Source organism: Scyliorhinus canicula, chromosome 7, assembly GCF_902713615.1.
Source record: "Scyliorhinus canicula chromosome 7, sScyCan1.1, whole genome shotgun sequence".
In the NCBI taxonomy this organism is placed as follows: domain Eukaryota; kingdom Metazoa; phylum Chordata; class Chondrichthyes; order Carcharhiniformes; family Scyliorhinidae; genus Scyliorhinus; species Scyliorhinus canicula.
The window spans coordinates 131,586,517-131,610,501 of NC_052152.1; the positions used below are offsets into that span (position 1 = coordinate 131,586,517).

General features: G+C 46.3%; 1 protein-coding gene across 1 annotated transcript in view; it reads left to right on the forward strand.

Annotated features, from left to right (window-relative positions):
- LOC119969135 (piezo-type mechanosensitive ion channel component 2-like) overlaps positions 1-23,985 on the forward strand; it is a 290,064-nt gene that overhangs the window by 150,934 nt on the left and 115,145 nt on the right. Inside the window, exons 23-29 of the mRNA XM_038802351.1 lie at positions 1,913-2,117; positions 3,675-3,773; positions 6,898-7,063; positions 12,669-12,912; positions 15,853-15,949; positions 20,221-20,389; positions 23,350-23,439. Of these exons, the coding sequence (XP_038658279.1) occupies positions 1,913-2,117; positions 3,675-3,773; positions 6,898-7,063; positions 12,669-12,912; positions 15,853-15,949; positions 20,221-20,389; positions 23,350-23,439 (1,070 nt within the window). The remainder of the gene's footprint in view (positions 1-1,912; positions 2,118-3,674; positions 3,774-6,897; positions 7,064-12,668; positions 12,913-15,852; positions 15,950-20,220; positions 20,390-23,349; positions 23,440-23,985) is intronic.

Consider the following 23,985-nt stretch of genomic DNA (forward strand, 5'->3'; position numbering starts at 1 on the left):
CCGTCCATGTGGAGTTTGCACATTCTCCCCATGCAGGGTAAGTGGATTGGCCACGCTAAACTATCCCTTAATTGGAAAAAACGAATTGGATATTTCAAATTTATAAATTTTAACAAATCTAATTGATTCACTAACACCCTTTCAGGAAGGAGAACTTGAAATACAATGGCATACAAGGTTACGAACCAAACGCTGGAAAATCGGATTAGGATAAAGTAAAGCAAAGTCGCCATAGTCCCAGAAGGCCATAGGCTGCTTTCCCCTTTGAGTGAGAGAGCTGACTGGTGGTGATTTAACCTGACGATCAACACGCTTCAAGTGAGAGGCAAGGCTGAGAATTATAGGTGCTTGATGGCTGGTGCAAACACGATTGGCCGAAAGGTCTTTTTCTGTGCTATAAAAACTGTATGACGCTATGAAATCTGCCATCCATACCCAGTCACGCCTATATGTGATTCCAATCCCACACCAACATGATTCTTAGCTGCCCTCTGAAGTGGGCTAGATGACCACTCAAATCACTATTAGCAGTTCAAGAAAGTAGGCACATCGTCGTTACCTTCTCACAGCAAGTAGCGATTGGACAATCAATGTCAGCCTTAGTATGTAGCAATGTTTGCTTCCAATTCAATGTTTCATCTTCTGTGGGGCAGTTGAAAAATCTAGCAACTCATGACAGATGTGGTTGAGCGATAGCCAACTAGGTATAATCAGCTGTCAGTCAAACAACATTTTTTTCCTCCTCCATTTTCATGCAAAGCATGCAAGCGGATTTGTTGGGGAATCTTCAGTGTTCCTGCACACCATCGGTGAAAGGTAATGAGGAACTCTCCTCAGTCCTCCCACCCGCAGTTGGCCAGCACTATAGCAGCGTTTGAGGGAAAATTCTAACAGCGAGGCTGATCATTGCTCATTATCCTTTCTGGGATTTCCCTCCCCTTCCCACACTCACTGTGACTGCTGATGGCTACTGTCTACCATACAAATGCCAATGAAAGGGTTGGGGACTAAGTAACCCCCCCCCCCCCCCCCCCCCCCCCCCCCCAACCCGGTCTGCAAACAACAATGGCCAGAGAATCTGTTTTGATAATGATGATTCATGGTTCTGGGCGGCATGGTAGCACAGTGGTTAACACTGCTACCTCACAGCGCCAGGGTCCCAGGTTCGATTGCGGCCTTGGGTAACTGTCAGTGTGGAATTTGCACATTGTCCCCCTGTCTCCGTGGATTTCCTTTGGGTGCTCCGGTTTCCTCCCATAGTCCAAAGATATGCAGTTTGGGTGGATTGGCCATGCTAAATTGACCCTTAGTGTCCAGGGATGTGCAGGTTAGGTGGGGTTGCGGGCTAGTGTGGGGGTATAGGCCTAGTAAGGGTGCTCTTTTGGAGGGTCGGTGCAGTATCAATGGGCCTAATGGTCACCTTCTGCACTGTAGGAATTCTATGGATAAATATTGACGATCTCTCCAAAGGAGCCTCCACTTTATGGTGCACATAGGTTAAAATTATTGAGCACTACATCAAACCCAGAGACTGGTTTAGAAAGAATATTTTGATTTGTCGCTGGAGAATCTATATTAGTGAGAGTAATGATGTGCCATCAATGAACACAGGACGAGTAGTGAATGAAACTGAGGCTTTAATATGCTAAACAGAAAGCCTCCAGGCCTCTGATCCCGAACTGGGGCAGGGCTGGAGATCAGCCACATTTATACCGAGCCCGGGGGGAGGAGCCACATGCAGAGCCAACAGGCAGTGGCTTACCACAAAACATGTAGTACAGTAACAGTTTACCACAATACATATAATATACTAACTAGTTTACCACAAGTAATAATCTAGGATGTTAGAGGTTATGGTGTCAATGTGAAGACTGGTGTGCAAAAGGTTAATCATTTGTTCCTTACTTTTCAGGTCTGCTTCATGGTAACCATCAACCTCATCGGACAGCGTATGGACTTGTACTCTGCGATTCATGCTGTGTGGTTGATGGCTGTTCTCTGTCGACGCCGAAGAAAGGCCATCGCCGAGATATGGCCTAAATACTGCTGTTTCATCACCTTCATCATCCCCTTCCAGTATTTTCTGTGTATTGGGATCCCTCCATCCCTCTGCAAAGGTGCATCCTCAAACCACTGGGCTAATACTCCAGCCTGCTGTAAATGAATCGGTCATTTAGATATCACAGTGGAGCTTTCTTCCAATCACCACCGTATGTAGTGAGATTAGGAAGACATTGTAAAAGCATTCAGTGCCAACACTCACAGCCATGTATCCTGTTCACATTTACATCTGTGTTTAACCCCGTGGAGCTGGAGGCCTTTCCTGTTGTGCCAAAGGTGCACTGGAGGCCAAGGCTCTCGGTTATTGGATGTTGAGGCCTGTGGTTGTCAACCCTCCAGGATTGGACTGCAGTCCATGGGAATTGAAGATTAATCTCCAAGAGATCGCTGTGTACAAATCTAGAAAAAAATCAAAGGGATATTTAAAAAGATTTTTGTTTTGTCATATTGTGTGAACATTTCTCTTTACCAGAGGTAAAGATATTGAAAATGGAGGAGGAAAAAAACATTGTTTGACTGACAGTCGAACATCATCCATTGGATAATGAATCTTTTTGCTTTCCAGTTGGTGTAGGAAGGCTGTACGCCACAGCGATTGATGTGTTGGTGAGAGCATAGCGACAAAGTCATGTGATGAAACCTCCAGGAATATGTTACATCACAGCTGACAACACTATGAGGCCTGATAGGGTGGGGAGGATTGGGCCTATTGAGGCTCAAAATGAACCTGAAATGCGCTGCTTCCGTAGATCCCTGTGGTGATGCGAACACTCTAACTGTATACAAAGACCATTTAAGGGCTCCAGATACATCCAAATGTGGTCCAGGTCCTTTAATGTGGCTGGACTCCCTTGAACCATCCTCCAGTTATCCATAGATAACTCAACAGTGTGGAAGAGGGCCATTCAGCCCATCATGTCTGCACCGACACTCTGGGTCTAGGTCCAATCCCCCCTATCCCCATAATCTCACTTAGCTGTACATCTTTGGACACTAAGGGGCAAATTTAACATGACCAATCCACCTAACCTGCCCACCTTTGGACTCTGGGAGGAAACCAAGAATCCGGAGGAAACCCACATGCACACACGGGGAGAAAGTGCAAACTCCAAACAGACAGTCACCCGAGGCTGGAATTGAACCCTGTGAGGCAGCAGTGCTAACCACTGTGTTACCATGCCGCCTATGATACCCATTAGAAATAGCACCCTGATCTTAAAAGATGGGGTCACTATCAACCTATTTTCTTTTTCCCTGGGCCCTCAAACATTTGCCCCCACACCTTCTGCCTCTTTTTTGGACATTAGCTATTGATGCGAAAATTCCACCCCTGAACACTTGCTGCCCTGGCAGCGTATGAAAAATGAAAATTGCTTATTGTCACAAGTAGGCTTCAATGAAGTTATTGTGAAAAGCCTCTAGTTGCCACATTCCGGCGCCTGTTCGGGGAGGCTGGTACAGGATCCCATGCTATGTGCTGGAAAGAAACAATGCTGTATTGTATTGAGCTGCCCTCCCACTGCACATGTGGTAGTCCCAGGATTGTATCATTGGAAATCTATTGTGAATTCCAGGCCAAGAGTGAATTTTCTCTCTCATGATATCTTTTACAGATTATCCCTGGAGGTCCAGCCTCAGACTGAGCTCCAATCTCATTAAGTGGCTCTATCTGCCCGACTTCATAAAGAGACCCAATCCAATGTTCCTGATGTGTAAGTCATCAATTTACTAGAATCTAATAGAGTCAAATAGCCGGTTTATTCTTTCATTTTGGCACAAGCATGTTTGATATTTGAATTCACATTTCTCAACTTCAAATCCCAGAATAGATTCAGAACGGAGTTTGATAGATTCCAATATAATTCAAATCTAGATTATCATAGAATTTACAGTGCAGAAGGAGGCCATTCGGCCCATCGAGTCTGCACCGGCTCTTGGAAACAGCACCCTGCCCAAGGTCAACACCTCCACCCTATCCCCATAACCCAGTAACCCCACCCAACACTAAGGGCAATTTTGATCACTAAGGGCAATTTATAATGGCCAATCCACCTAACCTGCATATCTTTGGACTGTGGGAGGAAACCGGAGCACCCGGAGGAAACCCACGCACACACGGGGAGGATGTGCAGACTCCGCACAGACAGTGACCCAAGCCGGAATCGAACCTGGGACCCTGGTGCTGTGAAGCAATTGTGCTAACCACAATGCTAATGTGCTGCCCACAATATTAAGAGGATTGGTATACAGACACAAATGGAGATTCAAGCTCCATTCTGACTGGGAATAGGCTCCGAATGTAATTGGGATTTGGGTTTAAGTTCTAGTTGGCATCAACCTCCGGCGGAGAGTTTGAATCCTATTTAAGATTCAGCCTTAGTTTGCATATTCCTGTTGGAATTTTGGTTGCAATTCCATCGGGATTTGAGATTGAGTTTTGTCTATTAAAGGTTCAAAATGTACAGAGTTAGTGGTTTGGGACATTCTTCTATGTTAAACAATTTGGTTTCATTTGCAAATTAAATAGCATTAAAATAACCATGAGGTAGTTAGTGGGATTCCTGAAATCTAAAATAAGTTGCTAAGTTTGCATGAAAACCTTTTTTTTTACTGAGAATGATGCAGAATGTTGAAAATTCTAATGTTCCAGACATGGAGCCTTGCACGCAGAGGAACGTATTGGGGAACCAGAAAGCCACTCAAAACTTTCCAACCATTTAGAGGGGGTCTACTCCACAATTACTCAATGCTGTTTGTCAGGGTCCAGGCCCAGAAGAGTGTTTCTTACATTCGTCACATAGAACACTCCCGGGGTATGGAACTGAAGTGTCAGCCTTGACTCAGTGGTAGCACTCCCAATTCTGAGGTAGAAGGTACGGGTTCAAGTCCCACGCCAGTGCAGTACTGAGGGAGCGCTGCACTGTCAGAAGTGCCATCTTTTAGGTGGGAGGTTAAGCCAAGACCCTGCCTGCCCTCTCACATGGATGTAAAAGATCTCACGGCACTATTTTGAAGAAGAGCAGTGAAGTTATTCATGCTTCATGGCCACTATTTTTCCCTCAGTCACGCCACTAAAAACAGACGATCTGGAAACTGTCAGATTACCATTTGTGGGAGCTTGCTTTGCACATATTGACTGCCGGATTTCCTACGTTAACTGTGACTGCAGCCGCCCCTCATTTAGCATTCCCACTGTGCTGAACAAAATTCATTTTCCCGTAAGAAAACATGAAATGAAATTAAAATCGCTTATTGTCACGATTAGGCTTCAATGAAGTTACTGTGAAAAGCCCCTAGTCACAACATTCCGGTGCCTGTTCGGGGAGGCTGGTACGGCAACATATATTAATAGTGTGATATTTTTGTTTAAAGTTCATTGGCTGCCCTAAATCTAACTGGCTCAAAAATCCTCTTTTGATTTACATTTCCTACAAATTACTGTGTTTTCTATTTATCTTGCCCCCTCTCACTTATCGCCGCTCCAATCATCAACCTCCTCCCATAGCGAGAGTTTGGGAGAGGGGCGGTGAGCGAGATGGCGAGCAGAAGCAATGAGAGTGTCAGGAGAGGAAAGTGATGAGATGAGGGTCAAGGGAAGGAGAGGATGAGGGGGTTGGGAGAAGGAAGGTATTGAGAGAAGGAAGCAGCGAGGGGCTGACGAGGGAAGCAGCGAGCGGAAGGGAGCGAGGGAGTTGGGACAGGGAAGCAGCGAGCGGGATCGAGGGGGTTGGGAGAGGGAAGCAGTGAGGGGATTGGGAGAGGAGAGCAGTGAGGGAGTTGGGAGAGGGGAGCAGCGAGGGGGTTGGGATAGGGAAGCAGCAAGGGGGTTGGGAGAGAGAAGCATCGAGGGGGTTGGGAGATGGGAGCAGCGAGGGGGAGCGAGCAAGGGGGTTGGGAAAGGGAAGCAGCGAGGGGGAGCGAGCAAGGGGGTTGGAAGAGGGAAGCAGCGAGGGGATTGGGAGAGGAGAGCAGTGAGGGAGTTGGGAGAGGGGAGCAGCGAGGGGGTTGGGATAGGGAAGCAGCGAGGGGGTTGGGAGAGAGAAGCAGTGAGGGGGTTGGGAGATGGAAGCAGCGAGGGAGTTGGGAGAGGGAAGCAGCGAGGGGGTTGGGAGAGGGAAGCAGTGAGGGGGTTGGGAGATGGAAGCAGCGAGGGAGTTGGGAGAGGGAAGCAGCGAGGGGGTTGGGAGAGGGAAGCAGCGAGGGGGTTGGGAGATGGAAGCAGCGAGGGGGTTGGGAGATGGAAGCAGCAAGGGAGTTGGAAGAGGGAAGCAGCGAGGGGGAGCAAGCAAAGGGGTTGGGAGAGGGAAGCAGCGATGGGGTTGGGAGAGGGAAGCAGCGAGGGAGTTGGGAGAGGGAAGCAGCGAGGGGGTTGGGAGAGGGAAGCAGTGAGGAGGTTGGGAGAGGGAAGCAGCGAGGGGGTTGGGAGAGGGAAGCAGCGAGGGGATTGAGAGAGGGAGGTAGCGAGGGGATTGGGAGAGTAGTTGTTGGAAGCGGGGAGCAAGTTTAGAAACACCAGAGTGAATGGGCAGTTACACCCTGGTTCTTGGCGCATGCACAGTAACTGCACTAAAACAGAATTAGACTATTAGAAGGTGCTTTAAACGGGGGGTACTTGTACACTTTAAAAGTAATCCATTGTCCGTCAATCAGTTTGCTATGTAACTGCATGTCTTCTTAACCGTGAATATCTGACAAATTGTTTATGTTGCTCCCTCCGAGAATAAAGCTCGGTCATTTCTAACAGTTCATTCCTGTGTAATCATTGTGTTGAGACCAATAGCGTTGTTCCCTTGACAATTATACTGTTGAGGTTTCCTCTCTGCTTGACTTTGCCAGATGACTTTGTGCTGCTGCTGTTTGCATCGATACAGTGGCAAGTGTTTGAAGATGAGAATACAGCAGCAATTCGGATGATTGCAGGCGACAATGTTGAAATCAGCCGCTGCCTGGATACAGCGACTGTTAGTCAGTATATTCCTGTGGCTAACTTCCTTCACTGCAGGTACATTGATCCACCAAAACCATTGATGCTTCTATCAGTCACCTCGGATAAACTGGAAAATCAGGATGAGCAAAAGGCCAATGATTACTCGTGGGAAAGTAGAATTTTCTGTGTACGACTCAGATGAGCAGAAAAAATGTAATTGATAGAACCTATAAACATATATCTGACAAATCAAACTTCATGGAAGGAGCTACACAGCCATTGAGTAGGAGGCCAGACAATATCCCAGACTGGGCACACTACAGGGCAGACATTGCCTGGGAACATAGGAATTAGGAGCAGAAGTAGGAATTCAGCCCCTCAAGACTGCTCCGCCATTCATTCAGAACATGGCTGATCTCTTCCTGATTTCAAATCCACCTCCCTACCTGTTCCTCATATCCCTTTAACCCACTTTTAAAATCAGAAATATATCTATCTCCTTCTTGAAGCCATTCAATGACGCAGATTCCACTGCACTCTGGGGCAACGAGTTCTGCAAATTCACCACCCTCTGCGAGAAGTAGTGCCTCCTCATCTCAGTTTTAAATCTACTGCCTCTCAACCTCTATCTGTGGCCTCTCATTCTAGATTGCCCCACAGGAGAGAACATTTGGTCCATGTTTACTTTATCAATCCCTTTTAGTATTTTCTATACCTTGATCAGATCCCCTCTCATGCTTCTAAACTCCAGCGAGTATAAGCCCAAAATGTTTAATCTCTCTCCGTACGTCAACCCTTTCATCCCCACAATCAATCTGGTGAACTGCCTCTGAACTGCCTCCAATGCCACCACATCCTTCCTCAAATAAGGAGACAAAACTGGACACACTACTCCAGATGTGGTCTCACCAATGCCCTATACCAATGCAACACTTCTCTACTTTTATACTCAAACCCTTTTGCACTAAATGCCAACATTCCATTTGCCTTTTGAATTACATGCTGTACCCGCGTACCCACTTCCTGCGATTCATGAACAAAGACACCCAGATCCCTCTGCCCAGATACATTTTGAATCTTCTTTCCATTTAGATAAGAAATTGCCTTTCTATTTTTTCAGCCAAATGGATAACTTCACACTTATCCACATGAAACCCCATCAACCAAATTTTGGCCCAATCTCCGAGCCTGTCTATATTCGTCTATAAAATCTTTATCTCCTCTTCTCTGCCTGCTTTCCCACCTATTTTAATATAATCACATTTTGCTTTATTACACTCTGTTCCTGCTTGCAGATCATTTATATAGATTGTAAACAGTTGAGGTCCGAGGACTGACACATGCGACACTCCACTGGTAACAGTTCACCAGCCAGAGAAATACCCATTTATCTCAAAGCTCTGCTTTCTGTTAGTCAGCCAATCCTCAATCCAATTTAGCACTCTACCCCCAACGCCCTGTGATCTCACCTTCTGGATCAGTCTTTTATGCAGCATCTTGTCAAATGTCTTCTGGAATCTAGATCTACCACATCCCCAGGGTGCAAGCCGTCAGGTCCCGGAGACATATCTGCCTTTAATCCCATTAGCTTAGTCAATGCCGTCTCCATAGTGATGGTTATTGCACCAAGTTCCTCTGCATTAACTGTAGCTTTTGGAAATGTTTTATTATCTTCTACTGTGAAAACAGGCAAAATATTGGTTCAGTGTCCCCGCCATCTCTGTGTTCCCCATTATTACCTCAACAGTATTGTCCTCTAAAGGGCCAATATTTGCTTTCGCTATTCTCTTCCTGTTTATAAACTTATAGAAGCTTTTGGTATCAGTGTTTATGTTTTCTGCTTTTGTACTTCCGAAGTTCATCTTAGCTCTTTAGGTTTTTTTTTAGTAGCCTTTTGCTGAACCTTAATGTTCTCCCAATCCTCCAGCTTACCACTAGCTTTTGCAGTATGGTATGCCCTAATTTTTTGCATTTGTCTTCCTTGACTTCCTTGTTTAGCCATAGAATGTTTCTCTCCCTTTTACCATTCCTCTTCCTCTCAGGAATATATTTTAATTGAGAGGTTCTCCCTGAACATCTACCATTGTTCGTCAACTGTCCTACCCTCAATTATTTGTGCCCAGTCTACTTGGGGCAACTCTTTCCTCAGGCCCATATAATTACCTATGCCCAATGCTAAAACTCTAGCATGGCAGTCTGTTTTCTCTCACTCAATCTGAATTTGAAATTCTAGCATGCTGTGATCACTCCTTCCTAGGGGATACTTAATGGCACGACTATTTATCAACCCTTCTTCGTTATGTAATACTAAGTCTAAAATAGCTTGCTCCCTGGTTAGCTCCATAACATTTTGCTCTAAGAAACAATCCCTTATCCACTCTATGAAATCTCACTTGAGGCTACCCTTGCCAATTTGATTAGTCCAGTCAATATGCATATTAAAATCACCCATGGTTACCATTGTTCCCTTCTCACAAGCTCTCATTATTTTTTGGTTAATACTGTGCCCCACTTTGGAAGTATTGCTCGGGGGTCTGTAAATTACTCCGAGTAAGAAGTTTTTATCCCTTGTTTTTAATTTCTACCCAGATCAATTCAATATTTTGTCCCTTGATGCCAATATAATTTCTTAATACAGCCTTGATGTCATCTTTAACCAATAAAGCAACTCCACCTCCTGTTCCATCCATCTATCCTTTCGGAATACTGAGTATCCTTAGACATTCAACTCCCTGGTCCGCCCACAGCCATGTTTCCGTAATCCCCACCAAATCATACCCATTTGTCTCTAATTGTGCCGTCAGCTCATTGACCTTATTCCGAATACTGCATGCATTTAGGTACAATGTTTTTAAATATGTCCTTCCCCTCTGTAATCTAGTTAGACTGGCCCTGCCCGCTCATCCTATTAATCTCTACCTTCTCCTCACATATTGACCTGGTGCTTTGGTTCCCATTAACCATTATACTTCTTGTAGTCTTACCCTTCCCTACACCCCCATTTTCTAGTTTCAAGTCCTTGTGACCACCCTATTTATCCTTTCTGCTCGAACCCTGGTCCCAGATCGGTTCAGGTGGAGACCGTCCCAATATAGATCCCTCTTGTCCCAATACTGATGCCAGTGCCCCAGGAAATGGAAGCCCTCTTTCCTGCACCAATCCTTTAGCCACGTGTTTACTTCCCTAATTTTCTCTTCCCTATGCCAATTCGCACATGGCTCAGGTAGTAATCCAGAGATTATGACCCTTGAGGACCTATTCTTTAATTTAGTTCCTAGTGCCTGATAATCCCCCAACAGGTCCTCTTTCCTCGTCTTTCCTATGTCAAATGGATCCTTCCCCTCCCACTCCAATATTCTTTCAAGCTGGTCAGAGATGCCCTTACTCTGGCACCGGGCAGGCAACAAACGATGTGGGACTCTCGGTCCTGTTTACAAAGTACGCTATCAGTTCTCCTAATTATAGAATCCCCTACAACTACCACTTGCCTTTTACTCTGTTTCTCTGCCGCTCTCCTCACACTCTTTTACTCTGTGGGCGGGATTCTCCGACCCCCCCGCCGGGTTGAAGAATCGCCGGGGGTGGGCGTGAATCCCGCCCCGCCGTCCTCTGACTTCTCTGGCCCCCCCAAAAATTGCCTGGGCGTGAATTGCACTGCCCGCCTCGGAGAATGGCGGGGACCGGCACGACTCAATTGGCCCCTGGGCCACCCGAATTCTCCAGCCCGTGATGGACCGAAGTCCCGTCCGTTTTTTGCCAGTCCCGCCAGCATAAATTGGAGTAGCCCTTACCTGCGGGACCTGGCGGCGCGGGCGGCCTCCGGGGTTCTTGGGGGGGCACGGGGGGATCTGGCCCTGGGAGGTGCCCTCACGGTGGCCTGGCCCGCGATCGGGGCCCACTGATCTGCGGGCGGGCCTCTGCCATGGGGGCACTCTATCCTTCCGCACCGGAGGCTGTACCGGTCCAACTTTCCTGGTGCGGAATCAAAGCCCTCTGCACATGCGCGGGGATGACACCAGCACACGCTGGCGCTCCCACGCATGCGTCAACTCACACCGGCCAGCGGAGGCCCTTTGGCGCCGGTTGGCGTGGCGCCAAGCCCCTTTCCTGCCAGCCGGCAGGGCGCAAATGACTCCGGGGCAGGCCTAGCTCCTGAAGGTGCGGAGGATTCCGCACCTTCGGGGCGGTCCGACGCTGGAGTGGTTCACGCAACTCTGTCCCGCCGGAGTTGCCCGCCCTGCCAATTACGGAAGAATCCCGCCCTGTGTCTCTGGCGTTCTTCTCATGCTCTTTTACCCTGTTTCTCTGCCACACTCCTCACACTCTTTCACCCTGTGTCTCTGCCGCTCTCCTCACACTCTTTAACCCTGTGTCTCTGCCGCTCTCCTCACGCTCTTTCACCCTGTTTCTCTGCCGCTCTCCTCGCGCTCTTTCACCCTGTTTCTCTGCCGCTTTCCTCACGCTCTTTCACCCTGTTTCTCTGCCGCTCTCCTCGCGCTCTTTCACCCTGTTTCTCTGCCGCTTTCCTCACACTCTTTAACCCTGTTTCTCTGCCGCTCTCCTCACGCTCTTTCACCCTGTGTCTCCGCCCCTCTCCTCGTGCTCATTTATCCTGTATCACGGTCACACGCCTCGCACTCTTTTATTCTGTGTCTCTGCTGCTCGCCTCACGCACTTACCCCAGACAGGGCGCAGAACACGGCAGACACTACCCCAGACAGGGCGCAGAACATGGCAGACACTATCACAGACTGGGCACAGTGCAGGGCAGACACTACCCCAGACTGGGCATAGTACAGGGCAGACACTACCCCAGACTGGGCACAACATAGGGTAGACACTACCCTACTCTGGGCATAGTACAGGGCAGACACTACCCCAGACTGGGCATAGTACAGGGCAGACACTACCCCAGACTGGGCACAACATAGGGTAGACGCTACCCTACTCTGGGCATAGTACAGGGCAGACACTACCCCAGACTGGGCACAACACAGGGTAGACACTACCCTACTCTGGGCACAGTACACGGCCAGATCCCACCCCAGACTGGGTACAGTACAGGGCAGACACAACCCCAGACTGCGTACAGTACAGAGCAGACACTACCTCTGACTGGGCACAATACAAGGCTAGGTGCCACCCCAGACTGGGCACAGTGCAGGGCAGACACTATCCCACACTGGGCATAATACAGGACTGATATTACCCCAGACTGGGCGCAGTTCTGGGCCAGGTCCCACTACAGACTGAGCAAAGTATAGGGCCAGACATATTCCCCTCCCAGGGGAATCGGACAGGATTCTCCCCTGTGGACAACACACGGTCCACAGACTCTAAGATTTATGGTCACCAGAACACCTTGTCCATGAGTGGAATTTGGCAGTTTTGTGCAGAGAACAATATTTTATCGGGAACAATTATAAAGGAACTGCCACCTCTGGTGTTAACATTTGGATGACATACCCAATGGTGTCAGTCTGACTGACAATCTGTTTTAGAGTTTGGACGATTTCACTTTCCGTGAAGGTTTCCACAGGATATCTAACAACCAGTGCACAACACTAGCTGTGACTTTGTTTCAGTAAGAGAATGTCGGTGGTGTAAGTGGGTGTTCTGGTGCCACTCTGATTATTTACAGTATTGAGTTTAATTGGTTTCTCTCAATTTTTTTTTCTAGGTCTTATTTAGACATGCTGAAGGTGGTTGTTTTCAGCTATTTGTTTTGGTTTGTGCTGTGCCTAATCTTCATCACTGGGACGATCAGAATCAACATCTTCTGCATGGGTTACCTGGTGGCCTGTTTCTACTTCATGCTGTTCGGAGGACAACTGCTCCTCAAGCCCGTCAAGGTTGTCCTCAGGCACTGGGACTATTTGATTGGCTACACCATACTGGTGATTGTGATAAAGAATGCATTATCAGTACGTACCGCGCTCTCCGACCAATCTGACACACTGGCATAGTCTGTCCTGACCAAGAGACAGATTCGGGAGTTTACACAGCATAGGTCTGTGTGAGGCACAAGTCCTATTTTTTAAATATTCATTCTGATGAGATGCTCATTGCTGGCGAGACAGTATTTATAGAGTCCACATGATTTTTCATTCCATTGATTTGGATAAGGTGATACCCCAGTGGGTTCTATAAATGACAGCAATTCACTTTGCCAGAATTGAACACTGAGGCTGGGTCGCCAAACCCTGACCCAAATGTCAGGATGAGCTTCACCGGCTTGCCCGCAGCCATTTAACCGCCATCGGGCTGCTGAGTGGCTTGAGGTGGGCCCTTTTAACCTCATCAGAAAGGCCTTCTGGAGCTGCTGACCAATCTTCTGGCTGGATTGCCTTTGGTTCCAACAGAAACACTGGGAATGCTGCCCACTGTTGAGATTGCAGCAGGACACAGATGGAAGTGAGCTGTGTTGGATCCTGAGTCCAGGATCTCCCTGAGACCAGGCTTGTAGGGAGAGAGTTGGTGTTTGAGGTGAGGGGAGGAGAAAGACCATGGTGCAGAAATATCTTACAAGGTACCTCTGATTGACTCAGTAGGCCCTGAAAGGAGGCACCCACCTCCATCCCCTTCCTGGCCATCAACAATCCCGTGAAACATGGCGGCTGGATACTTGGCTGTTGTGAGTAAAGTCCCAGCAGCGGCAACACGGGGGGGGAGGAGGGGGGGGCATTAACTAAGGGCCTCAATTGGCCCATGGGTGGGTAGAACACTCAATACCGCATCCACACCCGCCCCCATCCTCCATCTACTGCTGGTAAGGGAGCAGGCAGGTGGATTAATGATATCCGTCCGATTTTTATGACACTCCCCCTCCTTTCATTTCGCTGTGCGGGTCCACAAAATTCAGCCCTTCCTTTACCTGCAGGCAGTGAAGATTCACTTCATGAATCCTGGAATTGGAGCACTGCCTTATAACTCTTGGCTGTTTCCGATCTGTCAAAGGTTCCACAGTACTACCAAGTGATTGCCCACGCCATCGTCCTCTGTTCCAGGAGGTTGGAGCTCATAGAGATTTTCCTCAGGTGTTATTGTCTATGGTAGATTGTATATAGGATGTAGAAGTTTAAATGGATGTGCAAAAGCCTCTCAGTGTAAATTGAATAGAGTGGATGGAGGAAGGGGGGAGTGGAAGCCAAGGTTGTGCTGCAGAGATGTATTTGAAAGAGGTTGGTTGGAAGTAGAGACACCAGCATGGATCTGCTGGGCCGAATAGCCTGTTTCTGCATTGCATATTCTAACATATAAAGGGAAGATTAATGGGGGAGTTTTTATTCACCGGGTAAATGTGGAATTCCCTTGTCACAAGTAGCTACAATTGCATGATTTTTGAGGAGGAATTAAGCAAGAATACAAATGAAATTTGTGCGGGAGGATTGTGGCAAGGCGATAAGAATTAGCTTCTCACATCTGTATCTACCAATAACATCTGAGACACTGTGGACGTTCTGGGTTAGGCTGGTACATTAACATGACAGGCTGTATAATAACCAGGAATATCTACTTCACCAAAAAATTAGATAATCCATAAAGAGCAATTAACTAAGTAATACACTAAACTCAGAATAAACAAACAATTAGGACAACTAAACCAAGATGATCCACACATCCAGAGCAAGATTAACATGGAGGTCAATGATCACCAATGGCCTCATGGGGCAGGTAGAGAGAGACTGAATCAAGATACACATTCAGTTCAAACCCACAATGTAAGTGAAAAATGAAATGAAAATCGCTTATTGTCACGAGTAGGCTTCAAATGAAGTTACTGTGAAAAGCCCCTAGTCGCCACATTCCGGCGCCTATTTGGGGAGGCTGGTATGGGAATTGAACCGTGCTGCTGGCCTGACTTGGTCTGCTTTCAAAGCCAGCGATTTAGCCCTGTGCTAAACCAGCCCCTGTAAGTGTGACTGACAGTATAAACACAACCAAGTTGCTACACGTAATAACCGAAAATAAGCAGTCTTCATTTGATTGACAATGTATACTCAACCACCAATTCACACTGACCAATTACTTATGTATGCGTACATTTAAACAAGTATGTACATTTAGCCAGGAATATACAATAAACTGAGAATGTTCAGTTAAGCTGTAATATATACTTAATGTAGTGTGTCCTTGAGCAGGTTGTATACATTTAACCAGAATCTGTGTGTATGTGCTCCTGGATGTTGGTTCTCAGTTTGTTGCCTTTCAACGTAAGATTGACGGAGCCTCAAGCTGACTTTTAGGAAGGCGGTGAAAGCCTTGGAGAGGGTGCAGAAAAGATGCATGAGAATGCTTTCACCAATGAGGAACCTCGGTTACGTTGATTGCAGAAGTTGGGACTCTTTTCCTTGTTGAAGAGAAGGTTGAGGAGAGATTTGATCGAGGTGCTCAAAATCACGAAGGGTCTGCACAGTATCGGTAGTCCCCTCTCGCAAAGGTCTCAATAACGAGAGGGCACAGATATAAAGGAATTGGCAAAAGAAATAAAGGCAACACGAAGAGAAACATTTTCACGGAGCAAGGGGTTAGGATCTGGAATGCACTGCCTGAGAGTGTGGCAGTGGCGGCAGGTTCAATCGACGCATTCAAGAGGGAATTAAACTGCTAATGAAAGGGAAGAGTGTGCAGGATTACGGGGAGGAGGCGGCGGAGGGGAACGAGGTGAGTCGCTCATTGGGAGAGGAGACGCGATGAGCCCGAATGGCCTTCTTCCACACTGTGACCATTCTGCCATCCTTTGATTTAACAAAGAGATATGATTATTGGAGCTCAACTCCTAACACTTGCCAAGTACATGGAATGACCGTTGCTATGGAAACTTTATTGAAAAACTAATCAGTGTTGTAATTGCTCCCCGGCAGATTGGTTCCTGCGTCTACTTGGAGAGTTTACTTGAGAAGAACTGCTGGGTGGTCCAGACATTTGGCATGGCCTGTACCATCAAAGAATACGATCTACGTGAGTGATCACTGTTTGGTCCATTGCTCTGTAAAATTAGAAGGAAGGAAATTCCTGCTTTAGGGATACAGGTTGTAAGGGCTCCGACACTGTCACTATCTCATCCCCATGTCCAGTATCCAGAATTGAATGAGCAGAAATTTCCTTCAATTAAATACTGGAAAAAACCAATGTCTTCAGCCTCATCACAAATTCCGTTCCCTAGCCACTGACTCCGTCCCTTTCCTTGGTCACTGTCTAAGAGTGAACCTGACTTTTCACAACCTTGGCATCATACTTGACCTCAGTTGAGTCTCTGACCTCATCTTCTCCATCAGCAAAACCATCTACTTCTACCCTGTCTCATCTGCTTGAAACCCTTATGCATGACTTTGTTAATTCTAGACTTGACTATTCCAGTGTTCTCCTGGCTGGTCTCCAACCTTGTACCCTCCGTAAACTGAGGTCATCCAACTTCTGCTGATACAACGTGTGCAAAGTTCTCTTCACCTGTAACCGTTGTGTTCACTACATTAGCTCCTAGTCCCACAGCCCCTCCATTTGAAATGCTCTCCTCATTTTCAAATCCTTTTATGGCTTCAGCCCTTCCTATCTCCGTAATCTCTTCCAGCCTAATAAAGATCCAAAATCTCTGCTTTCCTCCAATTCCAGTCTCTTGTGCACCTTGATCTCAGTCGATCCACCACTGACAGCAGTGCATGCATCTCTGAACTCTGGGAATACCTTACTGAACCTCCCCACCTCTCCATCACTCACCTCAGCTTTCAGATATTCCTGAAAAACCCAACATCTTTGAACAAACATTTGGTCGCCTGCCCTAACATTTCCTTTGGTCGATTAGTGTCAGATTTTCCTCGCTCGTGCTCTGGTGATATTTTACTGATTTCAAGGCGTTCTATAAATGCAGATGTTATTGTCACACTCATCACTGTCAGAACGTCAGATTGTGGTTCCCAGTTCATTACTAGCGTGCTACCAAGTAAAGTAATTAAGGTTAATCTCCGGAGGCCCAAATCATCACAGAAATCAGTCTTCAGCCAATTCGATTCACCCCACGTGATAGCGAGACACGGCTGAAGGTTCTGGATCCTGCAAAGGCTATGGGCCCTGACAATATTCCAGCATTGGTACTGCAGACTTGTGCTGCAGAACCCCTAGCCAAGGTGTTCCAGTACATCAGTATCTACCCGACAAGTTGGAAATTGCCCAGGTGTGTCCTGTAAACAAGAAACAGAACAAATCCAACCCCGCTAATTTCCGCCCTATTAGTCTACTCTCCATCATCAGCAAAGTGATGGAATGAATCATCAACAGTGCTATCATTACTCAGCAATAACCTGCTCATGAACACTGAGTTTGGGTTCCGCCAGTGTCACTTAGCTCCTGACCTCATTACAGCCTTGGTTCAAACACGGACAAAAGAGTTGAATGTCAGAGGTGAGGTGAGTGACTGCCCTTGACATCAAGACAGCTTTTGACCAAATGTGGCATCAAGGAGCCCTAGCTAAAGGGGGAAATCTATTCGCTGGTTGGAGTATTGCCTGGCACAAAGGAAGACGGTTGTGGTGGTTGGAGGTCAATCACCTCAGCTCCAAGACATCAATGCAGGAGTTTGTCGGGGTAGTTTCCTAGGCCCAACCATCTTCAGCTGCTTCATCAATGACCTCCCTTCCATCATGAGGTTAGAAGCGGGGATGTTCCCAGATGACTGCACAATTCACCTTTCGCGACTCCTCAGATAATGAAACAGTTCATGTCCAAATGCTGCAAGACCTGGACAATATCCAGGCTTGGACTGACAAGTGGCAAGTTACATTTGCACCACACAAGTGCCAGGTAATGACCATTTCCTAAAAAAGAGGATCTAACCATTGCCCATTTACATTCAATGGCATTACCATCACTGAATCCCCCACAATCAACATCTTGGGGGTTACAATTGATCAGTAATAATAACAATAATAATAATCTTTATTGTCACAAGTAGGCATACATTAACACTGCAATTAAGTTACTGTGAAAAGCCCCTAGTCGTCACACTCTGGCATCTGTTCGGGTACATGGAGGGAGAATTTCAGAATGTACAAATTACCTAACAAGCACGTCTTTCGGGACTTGTGGGAGGAAATTGGAGCACCCGGAGGAAACCCACGCAGACAAGGAGAGAATGTGCAGACTCCGCACAGACAGTGACCCAAGCCGGGATCGACTCTGGGTCCCTGGCGCTGTGAAGGAATAGTGCTAACCACTGTGCTATTCTATCAGGTCATTGCTCATTCTTTCATGAGAAAAGAGCTCCAGCCGTTCTTGATGCTGTGTCCTCACACCTCTGGTGACATCCTTCTAAATCTTTTTTGCACTTTTACAAGTGCTTCTTGTTGTCATAGTCTTTTTGTTAAATGGAGACCAGAGGCATGCTCAAAACTCTTAAGTGTGGTCTAACGAAGGCTCAGGATAAAATTTCAACATAACTTGTCTGTTTGACCAGGGCAGGTCAAAGGCTAGGAATCCTACAGCGAGTAACTCACTTCCTGACACCTCAAACCATCTACAAGGTACTCAGGAGTGTAACGGAATACTCTCCACTTGCCTGGATAAGTGCAGCTCCAACAACACTCAAGCAGTCAACACCATCCTGGACAAAGCAGCCCACTTGATTGCTCCCCCTTCCACAAACATTCACATAGATGGCATGGCATGTCAGCTATGACCCTCACTAACTTCTACAGATGCACCATAGAAAGCATTCTTTCTGGTTGTATCACAGCTTAGTATGGAGCCTGCTCTGCTCAAGACCCCAGGAAACTACAAAAGGTCGTGAATGTAGCCCAATCCATCACACAAACCAGCCTCCCATCCATTGACTCTATCTATAATTCCCGCTGTCTCAGAAAGGCAGCCAGCATAATTAAGGACCCCACGCACCCCGGACATACTCTCTTCTACCTCCTTTCGTCAGGAAAAAGATACCAAAGTTTGAGGTCACGTACCAACCGACTCAAGAACAGCTTCTTCCCTACTGCCATCAGCAGCGATGCCACCACCCCGATTTGGAAATATATCGCCATTCTTTCACTGTTACTGGGTCAAAATCTTGGAACTCCCTCCCTAAGCACACTATGGGAGTACCTATACCTCAGGGACTGCAGCGGTTCAAGAAGGCAACTCACCACCACCTTCTGAAGGGCAACTAGGGATGAGCAATAAATGCTGGATTAACCAGTAAATACATTTTTAAAAAAGGATCAGTATATAAACGTAGACTTAATGGGGTATTGACTTATCTGGGGAGCAGGGGAGGCAAGAAAATTCAACTTTGCTAATAGATTGCCATATGATGGCATGGGTCATTGTCAACTGATACATGGGTCACAGCGATCGGGTAATATCCTTTTGATGGACTAATGTTTAATCAATCCTTGTTGAAGATAACAAGAGACTAATAATAGATGATGTAAAACTGTGAATTGGTTGCTTGGCACTGTGGCAAAAGTTTACAGCCTCTCCCATCAGTAAGATCTCCCAGTCCTGCCAAAGAATGGCCTAGCCCCCACCACAACAGAACCCTAAAAATACATCCTGTGTTTCTATTTGATCCCCTCTGACAGACTGCTACCTCTTGCTCATTACAATCCTCATCTGAGAAGGCATAAATAGGCCCCACCTGAGGAGCACTGCTAACTCTCAGTGCTCATGCACCTCACACCAGCAGACAGCCCCTAAATAAAAGGACCAAACAATTCCCCCTTGAGCGGGAGTCACCAAATGTGCCACCACTCACTCCATGGTCACCAACGGAAGTCCCACTATTTGGCAAGTGTTGGTTTGTGCTGCCCATTTTGTTAAGTAACCTGCCAACGCACACTGTTGAGGTACCTCAGAAAAAGTGACCAGGTTGAGAGACGTTGGAAGGTGACTAGTGTCTGAACCTCACGTTACCGACTCTGGACTTATTCCACTAGGCGTCATAAAATGACTTCTTGCCTCTAACCAACCTGTCCTCAAGCTCCCACCATTGTTGCTCAGACAGGTCCCTTCTCATGGAAGTCATATATTCTTCCTTTTTTCCTTATTGTATAATTCCTGATAGTTCACTATCCGGGGAGACTCCGGGTTAGCATCCCTCAATTGGACCAAAGGCAGCCCCTTCAGGAGAGGAGCGGGCAAAATTGGCAGGAACGAAACTTAACCCAAAGGTTGCTGGCTGGCTCTCTACTGTTGCACTCAGATTTCTCATAAGGTTTTACCAATTTCCCATCATATGTTTTCAGCAAATACGGATGACCTGCAAGAAGCCTGCGAAGTCCCAAATAAGCAGGCAGGCATTATATGGGACAGCACCTGTTTTCTTTTCCTACTAGCCCAGAGGAGAGTCTTTCTGAGTTACTACTTCCTGCATGTAGTGGCAGATCTGAAGGCTTCCAAACTGCTGGCGGCAAGGTAAGAACTCAAAGTTGATAAACCACTCTGGCTAAACCACTTTAGCAGGACCCTGTTCTAAACAATGTGTTATGATGTGGAAGGTGGTAAATGCCAGACAGCCTACAACCCAAAGGGAAATTTGGACAAGCTATCACAATAATTTCCAATTTGTATTTTATTATGAGAAGGTATCTGCACTGAAGTCAGGGGGGAAATGTCCAACCACTTTTGGAGATTTTAAATATAAAGTTTGCACGTTTATTGAAAGAAGAAAATTTAAACACACAAGATTACATTTAGAGTTGACAGTAGTTCTATGAACATTTCCCAACAAAATTTTTGCTCAGTTAAATTCAGAGCTAACCACCCTTTTAAAGCAGCAGTCCCCATAGATTTCCTCTATAAAAATTCCAGTAAGATTACAACAAACACTCACTGTCACTACAGGGAAATATTTTGCAGGCTTCTCCCTCTCTCATTCGAGACTGGAAAACCAAAGCTTGTGTCAAAACTTTACAGACACAGCACTTGTCTTCTCTGAGAGTGGCGGCAAGGTGCCTTCTTCACAATCTGTTTCAGCACACATGTTGTTTCAGGATCTCATGGACACACTTACCTAGACAACTTTCAATCTCTCTTTACTATGTTTCCCCTTTTCATATTTAAATATGTTGCCTTTGCTTCCCTTTGGAGCTTCCCTTTTCTAGAGTGTACTGATTTTTCATGTTATTTTGTGGTTACCACTTTTGGGTAAAATAAACTTAATACTTTGTTTTATTACTTTTTCAATCTTTGCCAATTTTACATTGTTCTTTTGAATACAGTAGTTAAACTTCAGGTCATCTCCCTTATCTTCCTAATGCAAATTTCTATTCAGTCCGCTCACTGTTAACATAGAACAGTACAGCACAGAACAGGCCCTTCGGCCCTCGATGTTGTGCCGAGCCATGATCACCCTACTCAAACCCACATATCCACCCTATACCCGTAACCCAATAACCCCCCCCCCCTTAACCTTACTTTTTAGGACACTACAGGCAATTTAGCATGGCCAATCCACCTAACCCGCACATCTTTGGACTGTGGGAGGAAACCGGAGCACCCGGAGGAAACCCACGCACACACGGGGAGGACGTGCAGACTCCGCACAGACAGTGACCCAGCCGGGAATCGAACCTGGATTCTACCCTGGAGCTGTGAAGCATTTATGCTAACCACCATGCTATGTTCTTATCCTATCATCTCCACTTCAAAACACTTGCTTTCTCTATGATGTCTTTAACCTTGCAGTCTAACTGTTTCAGTTGAATGACATTTGTCACACCCATACATGAGCCTACCACAGTAATATTGGAAAAATATTGACAAATATGACATTTATGCCACTTGTGTCAAATGTTCTCCCGTCCTTCATTTCTCAAATGAAGTGTAAAATAAATTCCATGTCATCCTTGTCAGAGTTATTCTGTTGTGTATTGCATTGAGTAAGACTGCTCAATGAGTAATGCTTAACTGCAGGCATCCATGATTGAAAAACTTCATTTATACATCCTCAGCAACAGAACGGTATAACAAAATTATCGGCTATAACAATACATTGCACTCCTTCCCAACTTAAAAAAAGCAATTTATACTGTTCAGTTCACAGAAGAGGCCACACAGGAAGAGCAAGGAATGTAAAATTCACAGTCGAACGAAGACTCTATGTACTCTGGTCCCAGAAGGCACTAGCAGCATCCAAAACATACTCAGTCGGGGTTTTTATATTCTGGTTTGCTCATCTGCTGTTGCGGGAGCTCCACCTCTCAGTGGGGCAAACTCATACTCCACCATCTCAAAAGCATTTGGCCTTCATTATCATGAGGAAGTCATGTAATTTATTCACTTTCAGTCAAAAATAGAGATTTTATGTGTAATTATAACTGTCCTCTTTGTTGGGATTAATTTCCTCCATTAGAGAAATACATAGAGAAATACAGCACAGAACAGGCCCTTCGGCCCACGATGTTGTGCCGAAATTTTGTCCTAGGTTAATCATAGATCATTGAATTTTGGACACTAAGGGCAATTTATCATGGCCAGTCCACCCAACCTGCACATCTTTGGACTGTGGGAGGAAACCGGAGCACCCGGAGGAAACCCACGCATATGCTGGGAGGATGTGCAGACTCCACACAGACAGTGATCCAAGCCGGAATCGAACCTGGGACCCTGGAGCTGTGAAGCAATTGTGCTATCCACAATGCTACCATGCTGCCATACCCCATTGTCCCTAAATATGTCTTCGGTGCCATTTCTCAATTCTGTGCCTGAACACGACATGCACCCACCGAAAATCTTTCAAATTTCTCAAACTTCCTCAAAATCAACTTTGGAAGGTATAAAAATGTATGTCACAATGGGGCCTCACGGTAGCATGGTGGTTAGCATCAATGCTTCACAGCTCCAGGGTCCCAGGTTCGATTCCCGGCTGGGTCACTGTCTGTGTGGAGTCTGCATGTCCTCCCCGTGTGTGCGTGGGTTTCCTCCGGGTGCTCCGGTTTCCTCCCACAGTCCAAAGATGTGTGGGTTAGGTGGATTGGCCATGCTAAATTGCCCGTAGTGTAAGGTTAATGGGGGGATTGTTGGGTTACGGGTACGTGGGTTTAAGTAGGGTGATCATTGCTCGGCACAACATCGAGGGCCAAAGGGCCTGTTCTGTGCTGTACTGTTCTATAATGTTGTTCAGTCCTTAATTTCTCAAATTAATTGCAAAATAGAATTTCATGCTATCCACATCACTATCTTGCTATTGTGCCCTGCAGACAGTCATTGCTGAACAACTTTACTTACACTTCCCCAGCAGAGAGGGCAGTTTAACAAAATGCTCGGCTATTACAATATACTACAGAGCTATTCAGGTCGTAAATAAACACATAACTCTGAGATGATGATCAGATGGTACATAATTGATCAATGCAAATCTTTTGTTTGCATAGAGGAGCTGAACTGTTTGAAGCTAAGGTTAAAAAAGGTGTCACAGCAAGATTGGAGAAAGAGAGCATATCCATGGAGATGTTGAAGAAACAGTAAGTTGAGTGTATAGATCTGCTGTATGATGTGTGCACACCAAGGGGAAATGTTCAATGCAGTAAAATCCTCTTACTCAAAGACTCAACCCTGAAATCCCAATAGAGCAGCTTCATAATGATAACCATAATTGTCCAAAAAGCAAAATCCCAATGTTACTCCCAGTTGATATCTAGTGGAAGCTGTGTTGATGGAATGAAACCAAAAAGGAGAGTTGGCCTCTCTGGCTACTTTCCTGCACATACCACGCAGCGACACAAGTGACCTTGGGGAAAGATACCTGACAAATATTAGACATTATTGGGTTCCAGTGAGCCTGTAGCGAGTCCTGGACACCTGGGAGTATATGCAAATGTTAAATTCCTGGGACTGTGTTCAACTAATTTCTCTCTGATAGTTGGGAGGAGGGGCAGTAGTGGGGGAGTTGGTGGGTGGGGGGGTAGTTGGGGGTGGGGCGGGGGGGGTAGTTTGATACATTTAATTGGTTCCTGTGTTCTGGTTTCATTTTGAACGCACATTAAAAAAGGACAAAATGATACAAGAAA